We start from the raw sequence: 12,409 nt of genomic DNA on the forward strand, positions 1-12,409 counted from the left end.
CCCTTTTACTGTTGTAATCAAGCTCGCTGGGTGTAAAACACCTGTAAGTGTAGTGAATATTGCAGAATGAAGTATAAAGTCAGCTTCCTTTGAGCTCCATTGGTGCATTACCCACCTTCCACCTGCTCTTTGCAAAAAGTTGTTTTAACTTCACAACCTCACTGATCTTTTAAATGTGTCCAGTGCTGCAGAACAATAAAAAAGGTACAAGGATAGGCTTGTTCCTTCGAGGCCCTTTTCTGCTTGTTTATTTAGTATTTGGCCATTTCTGTTGTTTTTTTTTTTTCCATTTTATTTGAAAGGTATGCTTTCAATAGAGGAAACTAGAACTGCATTTCTGAGTCTCTGGGCAAACAATGCTACAGCTGTGACAGCAGGAGAGCTTAGACCAAGTGAGACTTGTTAAAATGGTCGTACATTGTGCTAATGGAAAATGTCTGCTAAAGGGCATGTCCACAATGCAGAAAGACAGAGTTGATTCACTTGGAGTTAAAGATGCTGCATTGTTCTTGGTGGGTTGGTTTCATATTATTTATTTAAATACAATAGTTAACTTTCCTTCGTGGAGGTTGCTGGTACTAAGAACGTTTATGTTTGTCTGATGGAAAACCACTGAGAAGCTGAGATTTGCCTTCCTTTCACCGTCCATTGGGCACTTCCACTTTCCGTTCGAGTCAGCACGAGTGGATGAATTTTGAACAGAAGTTCAGGACTCAGTTGTATATTTTAAAGCTTCTTACCTCTTTTTTTCTATCTGAAATTATTGATTCTCTTCCCTGACAACTACAGAAGAGGCAAGAAGGAAACATTTGCTTTTGTTCAAATAAAAAATTATAGCAAAAATAGTACAATGTTTACTTGCATTCCCTGTTACTGTGGTTGCCCTGAATATTTCAGATAATTAGCGAAAGGACAGTCGTGTTTTTTAGCAATGGCACTTACTGCATATGTATAAATTGCATTTTATTTTTTACCTGCTAGTGCTGAATGCAGATTGTACTTACTATCCTGAAATTTTCACTGCACCTGTTTGTTTTGATGCCTGTAGTTCAACTGTTATCAACACTAACTTCAACTTTACCAGTGCTTTGCTGTCTGTTGAGAATGGTAAATTATGGTAATGTGTAGCTGCTGAAGTTCACTTTTTACTAGCAGTGACTATTACAATACAGGTAGTGTCATGGAGTTTTCCTTCTCAAGTTCACCAGAAAGGCTGGATCTGACCCTGCCTTATTCAGACATCAGTATGAAACAGTGGGGGGTTTCTGCCCATCAGTCATGTAGCTGAAGGCAAAAACTACCCCATGGCTAATTGAACAATATAGGATAGACCTACTTTTACTACTGGGGCTGGAATACCGAAGAGCTGGATTGATGCATTTTGCTGTTTATTGCTATGCTGGCATAGCCCCCACTATGTGGCAGAAAATAGCGTATAGTTGTCAAACTATCCCGACATCTACTCTTTAGAAATTGCGGCTTTATGAAATTAAACAGTGAAAGTGAGTATGAAAGGGACCACGAGGAAAGGGGGAGAGTAGCTGAAGTAAAGCATCTTATAACACAAACTAGCATAAGCCAAGTTCGTAGTTGCTTCAGGGACGCCTAGGTGACTAAATGCAAATGAAATGCCTTCTGCTAGGGCTGGGAAAGATTATATAAGAATGTGACTACAAGCAAGAAGCAATAATTTATAACCTCGCTATTATTTTCTTAATAAACCTTAAGCCCAACCGCCGCACGGCCGCAGTGTTGCTCCGCAGCTGCCCGAGGCAGGGACTAGCTTCGAGGCACGCTCAGCCGAGGACACCGAGTTTACAGCTTCCGTGAGGTAAAAAAACTGCAACTCCTCATGAAGGATGTTTTCTTAAAACGCGTAAGCGACGTCTGCGGCCTGCTTTCCGGGTTCAGGCGAAGAAACACTTTTTTTACCAGAGACTTTCCGTCTTTCACCAACCCCCGACTGCTTACAGGTACCAGTTCCTGAGACGGCGGACGTTGCCGGGGCGGGAGACGGTGCCCTGTTTGCTGCCGGAGGGCGAAGTCTGTCAGGGGGCAAGGCCGTGAGCGATGCCGGTTCCCGGCGGCAAACCGGGACGGGGAGCAGCGGCGGAACGAGCCCCGTTCCCGCCCTCCCCCGGCAGCCGGTCACGTGCAGCGGGCGGGGCCGCCCAGGGCGGGCGCAGCCCTCCCGCCCCGCCTCCCCGGTCCCGTCCGGTCCCGACGGCGACGCGGGGGGAGCGCGGTGCTGGTTGTCGATGGAGGGGGGAGCCGGCGCTGAGGCGGAGCCGTTGTTGCCCCCACGGAGCTGGAGAGTGGGGCGGCGGCTCCGGCGGCCGGGTGACGGTGCTCGCTCCGCCGCCGAGGACGGTGAGTGCCGTGGGGCGGGCTGTGGCGTGCCCCGGGCCCGGCGCCGCGGGCGTGACGGGCGGCGCTGAGGGAGCCGCTGCCTGAGGCGGCGCTCTCGCCTTCCCCTCAGAGCTTGCCCTCCTTGCGCGGGCTCGGTACGCGTTGGAGGTCCGACTTCTCAGCTCCCCCGGGAAGGAGCCCTGCGGGGACCTGAGGTTCTCCATTTTCAGGGCATCGCTTCAGTGAACCGTCTCTTTTTGTTGCCTATTTGTGCAGTGTCAAAAGCGCAATGGAGTCTTAAATCCTGCACGCCCAAAGCGAACAGTGCTTCAATCATCGCTTGTGACTAAGTGTCACTTGCTGTGACTAAGAGTTGCGGGATAAATTGGGTATCCTTGGTAGCGCATGGAAAAATATTGTGAGGTTTTTTTTTTTTAAAGAAGGCAAACAAAACCAGCCTGAATTGGCGAAAGTAAGCATTTCTTAGTAATTTTCCTGTTTTGGTTTTATATTAAGAGCAGTTGCTTGGATTCTGCCCTCTCAGAATAGTTGGGATTAATGTTAGGCTTGTGCTGTGTTCTCCAAGAATCTAAAGGTTTTGCTGTCCTTGTTATCCTTTTGACTCATACTGTTCTTTTAAACCACTTTATTTTTACCTCACTGGTGTGTCACCTCTTGAGAAAGATGTGATTTTTATTGCGTGAGCCTAGCTTGTGTCCTGTTTATGCTCGTCTTTCTTGCACCGTGGTTCATATCAGAATCGGTACAAAACCGTGTTGTTGTTTATGCTCAGGTAAACGGTGACATTTAAAAACTGCTGGCAGTCTTTGTAGAAAATTGATGCTGCTGAATCATGGGGAGCATAGAATCAGCCGGGGCTGGGATCAATGGTGCTTCTGGCATTTCTTGGAGCCTGGAGAACATTGTACTTGCACTGGGACTGACTCCATCTCGTACCCCGTGCTGGGATTGCTGTCTCCTGGGAGGAGATGGTATGAAGTGCTCCTTAGGCCTCTTATCTTCTGTGGGAAGGTTACACCAGCATGTATTTTTGTATATCTAGCCCCCATCACCTTTCACACCTCACTTTTTGAGGGTGTCCTTCCTCCCCATTTTTTTTCTAAATTCTTCCTCATTTTGGCCTTAACTGTCTCTCTTGGCTTAATTGCCACGTTAGCTACTCAAAGGTCCTAATTCAAGTGAGCGTAAGTTTGCCCTCTATTCTTTAGGTATATATTTTTATATGGACTTCCTAGTAATGAGTTTTGAAATGTTGCATAGTAACTAATTTGGTTATATTTTGTTTCACTTTGTGTACTTTCACCCGTTTCTATGTCTTCAACTCTGATCTGCTTGATAGGCTAATAATAACTCTTGGGACAAAAAAAAGACTTAATTTTGTTCTTATCTGACTAGAGATTTCTGTTGGTTTTGGAGAGAACAAGATCAATCAAAACCTCGGTAACTTTATTAAACACAAATAAAAATGCCTAGAATAGTAGTGTTTCATTTTTTTCCAGCTTCACCTGACTGTACACTTTGTCAAACAATAATTTAATTGAAACTCCATTACGATGCATGTTACTTAGGACTTGTTTCTGTATAGAAATATTCTGGTCTTGCGACAGCTATTTGACTGCTAGGGTCATCTAGCTCCTTAAGCTAAATGTAAGGGAGAATCTTTTCACAAAATAAAGATGCATGATGTGTTTGAGATGACTATTTATTTAATGCACAGTGCTGCTGACAGAGCAAATGTGGCAGGAGCTGTCTCTTTACTTTTGATGTGTGTACAGTGCCCTTTGTCATGAGAAGCACAGTTGTGGAGCTTCTGTTAACTAATAAGCAAGCTGTAGGCTTTATTCAAAATACAGCAAGTGATTCTTATTTCTTTCTAACTTCATAGGTACTGGAGCTGATAATGACCTTTATATAAACCAGGCCATAGTATTTATTGAAGATGCAATACAGGTAAACATAATTTGTTTGTTAGCTATTATGCTTCCCATGCTGGATATTTGTCACGCATTCTGCTAGCTTTTAAGTTTTTACGTGTCCAGGCAACCTCCGTAGAACATCATCTTGATTTACAAAGCAAAATCAGAATTCTAAATTCCTGTGGTATACAAGTTTCAGTGAACTTCTGACTAGGAGAAACACATTTTCAAACACAGTGAAATAGATAGTGTCTTCTCTTCAAGGTTGTCAAAGGAGACGCTGGTGTGTGAGGTGGTTTTTGCTTTTGGGTTTTTGATGTTGGGGTTTTTTTGTGGGGGGTTTGTTGGGGTTTTTTTGAGAGTGGCTGGCCTTACTGCTAATAGAAACCATCTGAGCAAACCCTGTAATTTGCCTCTAAATCTGACTACTTGCATAACTTAAGGGCTGGTAAAGTTTAAGGCTAGCTTCAAGCGAGAAGCTGGAAGCCTTTTGCTTCAGTTGAACTTAGTGCCTTTGGAAGAATTCATTCTCTCTTTGTCTCTCCTTTGGTGGCTGTCACTGCAGATTCCTAGATCCTGTTATCTCACAGTTGTTAGTTGCAGGCAGTGCGAATGCTGAAGGGCAGTTCTTGAGCTCTCTTGCTGCATTCATATAGCTTTTTGCTGGGAGATTTTTGGGGATCAGATACATTTACGTTGTGCCCATCTTTATAGAATCGGATACTTCTCGGCAGAGGCAGAGTAACAGCAGCCTAGGAGCAGCTGTAGAGGGAGGGGCTGAGCAGATTTCTGAAGAACCACCGGTACTTCCTTGAACTTAAAGCATGTTCTGTTTAAAGATGTAGGTTGAGGTCTCTTATATTCAGAATTAATTTATTTGCATTGTATGGATTTTTGGAATTGAAAGACAAAAGAAGATCCATGGATGGAATGAATGCTAGAAAGGTCTAAATGGTCTAAAAACCTAAATGGGTGGACTGTTTTGGCGAGTGGATAGAATTATTACAGATACTGTTATTTGTAATGATGATAATGCTTGCTTCAGGTGACTGCCACACAGTTTGATTATCTGAGTGACTGTGTGGCCTTTAGATTAGGGAAACTTTGTCAAAATCTTTCCCGTTGCACACATGTAGGCTGCAGTTATGGTCATTGCTAACTGACACTTTAATAATTGAAACCTTGTACAATAATTTCTTTATCTTATTGTGAAACTGGAATTGTCTCAAGACTTGAGCTTTGTTGATTAGAACGTGGTTTATTTTGCTAGCTTGGTCTTTCTCTTTGCGACAGACTGACTGTAACGTTTGAATTATCCTTTTTGCTTTCTGCCTTCAGTATCGATCTATAAATCACCGCGTAGACTCCAAATCCCTGTGGCTTTATCGATGGTACTACTCAAGAACTTGCCAGTGGTAAGAACTTGCTATTCGTTTTGCTTTTTAATTTGGGACTAAGTCTTTACAAAAAATATTCTTAATCTTTCTTTTTTTGTTAAATATTAGATAATTGTGCTTTTGTCCTTATAAGAACTTACTGTATGAAGCAAGTGGATTGACTACATGAAAACATGATAGAAGTGGAAAGCAACAAGTTATATCAAAGCAAGAAGTGTGATCATGTAGATGGCTCTTTGGGACAGCCATAGGAGTGTTGCATGGATGGTCTGTTGGTGTGATTTACAGCACTGTGTTGGAGTTTTCAAGTGTCTATTTCTAAACATGTTAAATAGTAGCAAGATTGTTTGTGGCTGTTAGTTTTGAAAGAACCCCACCTAAAGTTATTTGGTGGTCAGCAGTTACATTATTCTAATACAGGCAACAGCATGCTAATCAAGTGCTGCATTGTATCCTAAGCCATTTGTGTTAAATACGATATTACAAAGCTTGATTTACTTTTAAGAAAATTGCTTTACTGTCAGTATTTTGTTATTCTTTTGACTCATTTTGTGGGTTTGGTGTTTGTTTTGGGTTTTTGTTTGTTTGTTTTAAAAATTATTTTTTTCATTTAATCTCTATCCAAACAGGATTTTGAGTTTAACCATTACTACTATCCTGGCTTTGGCTTTCATTGAAAAGCCTTCTTCACTTACTATCACGTCAGATATACGATACCGCCTTCCTGCGTGGAATCCTCCATGTGGCCTAACAGAAAGCGTTGAGCTGCTTTGTTTTTTTGTGTTCATAGTTGATGTATCTGTGAAGGTGAGCATGACATTCATCTGGTACTGCATGAAATATTACATGCCTTGGGCAGCTCAGGAGGTATAGTAAGTGTGGCATTTCTGCATTTTAGTTTTTGGGAAATGTCTTAGAACTGTTATTCAAATCTTGGATTTGCATGATGAGATTGCTTTGCTACATTAAAGCCTTACTTTCAGGAGAAATTAGGAAGTGCATTATTTTCTGAATCAGAAAAAATATTGCTTCTGTTTTAACCTAAGAAATGTAACTCCTGTTTGTGCAGAATAAGTGAAATAAATTTTGCTAAGGATACAATGACTTTAGCTTAGTTGCTTGTATTAAGCTATAAAAATTGGTGTACGTAATAATCAAATATATGCCAGCTCATTTAAACAAAGCAAAATAAAAATAATCAGAAACTGAACTTTTCTTTGGATATTTGTTTCTGGAAAAATCTTTTTATGGTTATTAAGTGGTCATTTTTCTTGCATTCAAAGAACTCCTCTCACATGGCCTATGTGCACCTCTCGCTTCTATTGACCTTCAATTAGTTCTTGTAGAAGAATTCTCTGATCAGTGTATTTTTGTTTGCATTTCGGGGAGCTCTCCATGAGCACTGATGTAAAACTACAAATACTTGGAAAACAATTGGTGCTGACTTGTTAGGGTATTGGAATTTATTAAAATATGTTGTTTGTTGTGGATTTTTTTTTCCTTCCCCAGAGTTACTTAATTGGATGGGAAGAATTCTGGAAAAATAAATGGCTAATAGCTTATATACTGACATTAATTGTTTCCCTTACTGATTGGATTGTATCGCTGAGTCTTTTCTGCACAGAGGTAAGAACTGCTTTCTTGCAGAAACAGTCAACAGAACAGTCAACAACGTAGCTGTGGGGAGTGGCAGAGAAGAAGAACCTGCAAAGGAGTAGTCAGCAGGGTGCATGTGGTATACTGGAGAATAAAGGGAGGAGGGTGAGGTGGTTCATTTTTGGTCTTTGATACTGGATAATACCTGAAACACAGAAAATGTTTGGTGTAGTGTAGCTTCTCAAAGGATTCTGTTTGATTCTTAATGCAGGATGGGAGTTCATTGGTAGAATTAAATAAAGCTTTGTTGCTGTAGTCTGTCAACAGTCGAAGAGTATAGAGAAAACTCTGGTTACAGAACACCAATTTTGTCATACAGTTGGAGAATTATGCTCTTAACTTGATTCAACAGCAGAGCCTGTGTAGTGATGTATAAGTAAAAGGTAATTGTATGGTTTAACAACTGCTTTCTAAGATGAATCTGTGTTGTTTTCAAAACAGCTGTGTCCTGAGAGGAATGTCAATTTTATGAAACTGTTCTAAAAGTGTTCTCCTTTATGTGATAATGCAGTCTCCCAATGGGTTTTCTCTGCTGTGACATAAATCTGCATGAGATCAGTTGTTCACTTACAGTCATTACTAAGAAAATATTTATGTGGTAAAAATGCTGGGCAGTGAATGAGTCAGAAACCTTGGATTTTGCTTCTTGTGTAAGTTCTTGTGTCAAAGCCATTATCTGTTGCCTTCAGGTAACTTTCAAATGTATTTCAAATTATCGTATTAGTCAGAATTAGGTTGGATGCAGTTGCTACTATTAGTAGCCCACTGCGTAGTTGCTCATGCTTCAGTGGTCAGTTGACCGCTGGTCACGGTTGACCAGGATGAGGTGTAGTATTAAAAAGATGGTCTTAAAATGTTGAAAGAACTTGTCACTTAAGCTTATAAGCATCTAAGTATAGGAAAAATGCGAATGTCCTTTTCGTATTCAAGCCCAATAAATATAATCTGGCTGAAAGAAGTTAACTATCTATGACAAAGATTATGCTTAAAACATGGGGAGTGTTTCTTGGAAAGAAGCGATTGTAAAATCTTTAGATGTGATAGTGGACAAGCAGTTTGAACAGGAACCTCCCATGCAGAGCAGTGGTGGAAAGAGCAGTTTAACAGTGGGGATGTATGAACAAGGGAATAGCGAGGAAGGAAGTGATTTTTTTTTTTGCTGTTTTGATTGGCCTGGAGAAGACTGATCCTAAAATGCAGGATGCTGAAGCTTGAAATAGTGTTTTTATGTTACACTGTTGATGATGTCGATATGTATATCAGTGTTTTTTGACAAACTTGCATTAAATATACTTGTGGTGCTAGTTTTATGGGAACTCAGTATCCGATCCATTGGTTTTTGCAGGATGTGAGAATAAGAAGAATTCTTCGTCCGTTCTTTCTCCTTCAGAATTCTTCTATGATGAAGAAAACATTAAAAAGTATCAACAGCACCTTGCCTGAAATGGCAAGGTAGGTAATAGCATAGAAAACATCCTTTCACAGCAAGCATGTAGTTACCCTTAGCATTCTGGCACGTGACATCTGAGTCTAGCTAAGTGGTTGGTGAGATCAGGTAGCAACAGATGGAGGTTGTGTTAACTTTTTGATTCCTTTAGTCTCTAAAATTTCTCTAGAATGCATGTGATGTCACCCTGTATGTGACATACAGCCATTTTGTAAGGGAAGAACTGAGGCATCATCTGGGCAAAGGTCTATGCTGTGTTCCTCCAAGGTGGCCTCTCAGAAGTATGGGTAGACACAAATGTACTTGTCTTCTGGTCATGAGTGCCACACAAAACTAGCACAGAGAGTGCTGCTTATTAATATCTTCAGAGTGCTTTACTTCAGCTTTTTAATTTCTAAATGGTTTTGGCAATGTATGTGTTAAATTTGTCATTAGAAAAATTGAACTGCAAACCCCACTAGTGAAATCTTAACTAGACGGCATGATGCTTTTTGAAAGAGATCTCTTCCTGTGACTTGCGTTGTGTATGCGTACAGCTTACAGAACTCACTGTCCTTGCCTATTACTTCTTAACTAACAAGTCCCAGGAGAATCAAAGCTGTATGCAAGCCAAGATGTATTTTGATCAGAGGGTATAAATATGTTCCGAACTTCAGAAAAACAAGTGTTAGCATCTCATTGACTTGACAGTTGTCTAAGTTAATGCTGAGGAGACCTGAACAAGTGTGATTCTTATTTAGAATCCAAACTTGGATCATCTTCTGTTATTTCCATATAGCTTCTTAAAAATACCCCTGGTTTTCTTTATGTGGCATCCTTTTGCATTTTTAGCAAAGGATATTTAGAGTAAGATAAAGTTGGTATTCATGCATATGGTATGCTTTCTTTCCAACAGTGTCGTTCTACTACTAGCTGTTCATCTGTCTCTCTTTACCATGTTTGCTATGCTGCTGTTTGCTCGAACAAAGGTAACCGAATGTATTTATGCTTTGGTAGATCTTGTTGTTGGTTTTTTTTTTTCTTTACTCGCAGAGCTACTGTATGTCTAGTTTTATAATCAAACTAGTGAAACTTGTTTGCCTTGAAAAGGTTATGTTACCATGTCAAACTTACTGGCATGAGTTTAAAGTCCATTTAGAGAGATTTAACATGTGCATTGTATCCATGTATAGTGCTGTTTCTGTAAGTGTACATTAGAAGGCCACTCAGAATAGTGTTAGAATCTCTTCATCATACAGTGAATAATTTTTTCCAGACTGTGCTTTACTTATTAAGTGATAATGCTCCATCCTACTCCACAACTGAAATCTTTCACTCTTACCGTAAGCCGTGGCATATCATTCTATTAGTCTAGCTCAGCTGCTCAGAGTGAAGTTGGGTGGTTCCATACTAAAATTGTGATTGACATCCTCATTTATGGTCCTGCACATTACTGGTATTGATGCCATTATCACAGGTGAGAAACTGAAAGCCTGTTTATACGAGAGGCTTCCTTATACAATTCTCCAATTTAATCCTTTGCATTACCTCTCTGTTTTTGTTGAAACCTTCTGTTGCTGTTCTGTGTCCAAAGCTCTTAATCCTGTCACTTTTTTGTTTATATTATCACTCATTTCTTTCTATTTTCCTTATATAGCTTTTTGCTAAGTTTAGTTTCTTCTGTGTTTTCTTATCTTCCAATATTGGTATCCCTCACCACGCCTTGGTAGGTTTCTGCCTGTTTTTGCCTGCATCACTCCAATGATTTAGTTTCTGATCCCTCTGTTTTTTCTCTTCCTGCTTCTGAAAAAGCAAATTTGAAATTTTGTGGTTAAAATCACTTTTGTGTTCCAGTGCTCTTGGTATGCTCCCTCTCTCTTAATCTTCTTGTTTGCTAATGTATTATACTGAGATTTTTTTTTTGTCCTTACTTTTTAAGCCTTTCATAAATGCCGTCTTACAAGCACAAAGATTTGTTATGTACTTCTCCCAGTAATTTTAGTCTTCTCCTTAAGCTCAGTTTTGCACCTTCATTCCTGCTGCAATTTACACTTGAGCCTGCCTCTAGTCTTCCTTACGATCAGCAAATTCCTTGAATTCCCATGTTACAGAATTTCTGAAATCAGCAGCAGCGCACTATTTTTCCTCTTTGTTTAATTACATGCTGGATCTTTGCATTATCTCTGTATGTCACATCTAACTTCAGTTATGAGCTTTCCCAGCAGATGGGAATGTAATTTGTATACCTGAACCAGTCAAATTTGTATACATTTAGGTGAAAAAGAACAAATTAGAGAGCAGTCCTTATTTTTTGATTTGCTACTCTAATACCCATACAAAGTGACTGTATCTAGCAAGGCAAAATACTGAAAGCAAGTTTTAAAAATACATGTAGTAATGAAATTCATGCCTCTAGATTTTTGCATTGTCTTGTGTATGTCCTCTAGAGGTATATTTTTCTGGTCTTTGCAGCGGATTCAAGAGCTTTTTGTTCTGTGCTGCATGATTCGTGTTTGAATTGCTTGCACTCTGCATCTTTTTTAGCTGTCTGTACTTCAACCTGGGGGGGAAAAAAAAAATATATGAATGATCTAAGATCAGCCTCCCAGTGTGTTTTTGATAAAAATTGTGATACCATCAGAGCTTTAGCATATCATTTGATGTTTCCACTGAGCCACAAAATAATTTTCATGACCTTAGTCGCCAAGGTATTTGCACATATTTTTCAGTAGCACTGATCTCCCCCCCGCCCCCCCGATGTTTTAAGCTCTACGTGATGTTTTCGTGGATACTGTACATAGCATTTTGAATCTTCATTCTTTTCAAAACAGAACAGTTGCATGTTTTCCATCTGCCCAACAACTCCTCTAATGTGCGCTAATGCTGGTTATAGCATATTGCTTTATATCGTGTGCTCTTATTTGTGTAAATATTTCTTTCCTCTAAAATAAGATGAGGACTATCCTTGTACTTGTATTTTAAGTACATCTTCATGTACGTTACTGAAGAGAGACCTAAAACTTATCTGGCTATGTTCTATTTAGATCTTACTGTAATTAATTAAACAGAACCCTCTGAGTATGTAAGGGGATAACTGAAAAAAGGCGAAAACCTGTGTTCCAAGTAGTGGTAGTAAATTGTGTGCAAATAACTAAATCAGAGGATGTTAAGTTTTCTGTTTGGAAGTCAAAGGGGAAGTGAGACACATTTCACACTCAGTATACTAGTAGAGCTGTAGGTGTTTGAGAGGCGCTCATAATCTATAGGCAAGGATCTTTTGTAACACGGTAGTTATTGAGGCAGCTCTTCATTACTAAGGAAGCTGTTTTGTTTCTGTTCTTCAGTATAGACAAGATATATTTGAATATTGTCCTCAAATTGCATTATACTTTTGGACAAGTCTTGGAGTGTAGTCCTAGAGTATACAATTTGGGGTGATTATGTTTCCATCTGTGCTGAGGTACAGCATGCTGTAGCTGGAATAACAAAGAAAGCAGCTTCGATGCTACACTAATTTTTATAATGCAAGTTGAGACTGAAGATGGTATTAGTCTGTGGTTTTAATTTTTTTTTTTAATCATGTTTAGGGAGTCCTTTTAGCTCTAATACACTTATTTCTTACAGGCTAAGAGGTAATGCTTTTT

General features: G+C 39.8%; 1 protein-coding gene across 1 annotated transcript in view; it reads left to right on the forward strand.

The window, feature by feature from the left end:
- Positions 1-2,258: 2,258 nt before the first annotated feature.
- Positions 2,259-12,409, forward strand: part of TPCN2 (two pore segment channel 2) — a gene marked incomplete at both ends in the record, with an annotated part of 29,820 nt that continues 19,669 nt past the window's right edge. The window contains 7 exons of the mRNA XM_082000791.1: positions 2,259-2,370; positions 4,256-4,320; positions 5,625-5,701; positions 6,313-6,490; positions 7,193-7,309; positions 8,685-8,791; positions 9,682-9,754. Of these exons, the coding sequence (XP_081856917.1) occupies positions 2,259-2,370; positions 4,256-4,320; positions 5,625-5,701; positions 6,313-6,490; positions 7,193-7,309; positions 8,685-8,791; positions 9,682-9,754 (729 nt within the window). The remainder of the gene's footprint in view (positions 2,371-4,255; positions 4,321-5,624; positions 5,702-6,312; positions 6,491-7,192; positions 7,310-8,684; positions 8,792-9,681; positions 9,755-12,409) is intronic.

Source organism: Phaethon aethereus (genome assembly GCF_964289735.1).
Source record: "Phaethon aethereus genome assembly, chromosome: 5".
Taxonomy (NCBI): domain Eukaryota; kingdom Metazoa; phylum Chordata; class Aves; order Phaethontiformes; family Phaethontidae; genus Phaethon; species Phaethon aethereus.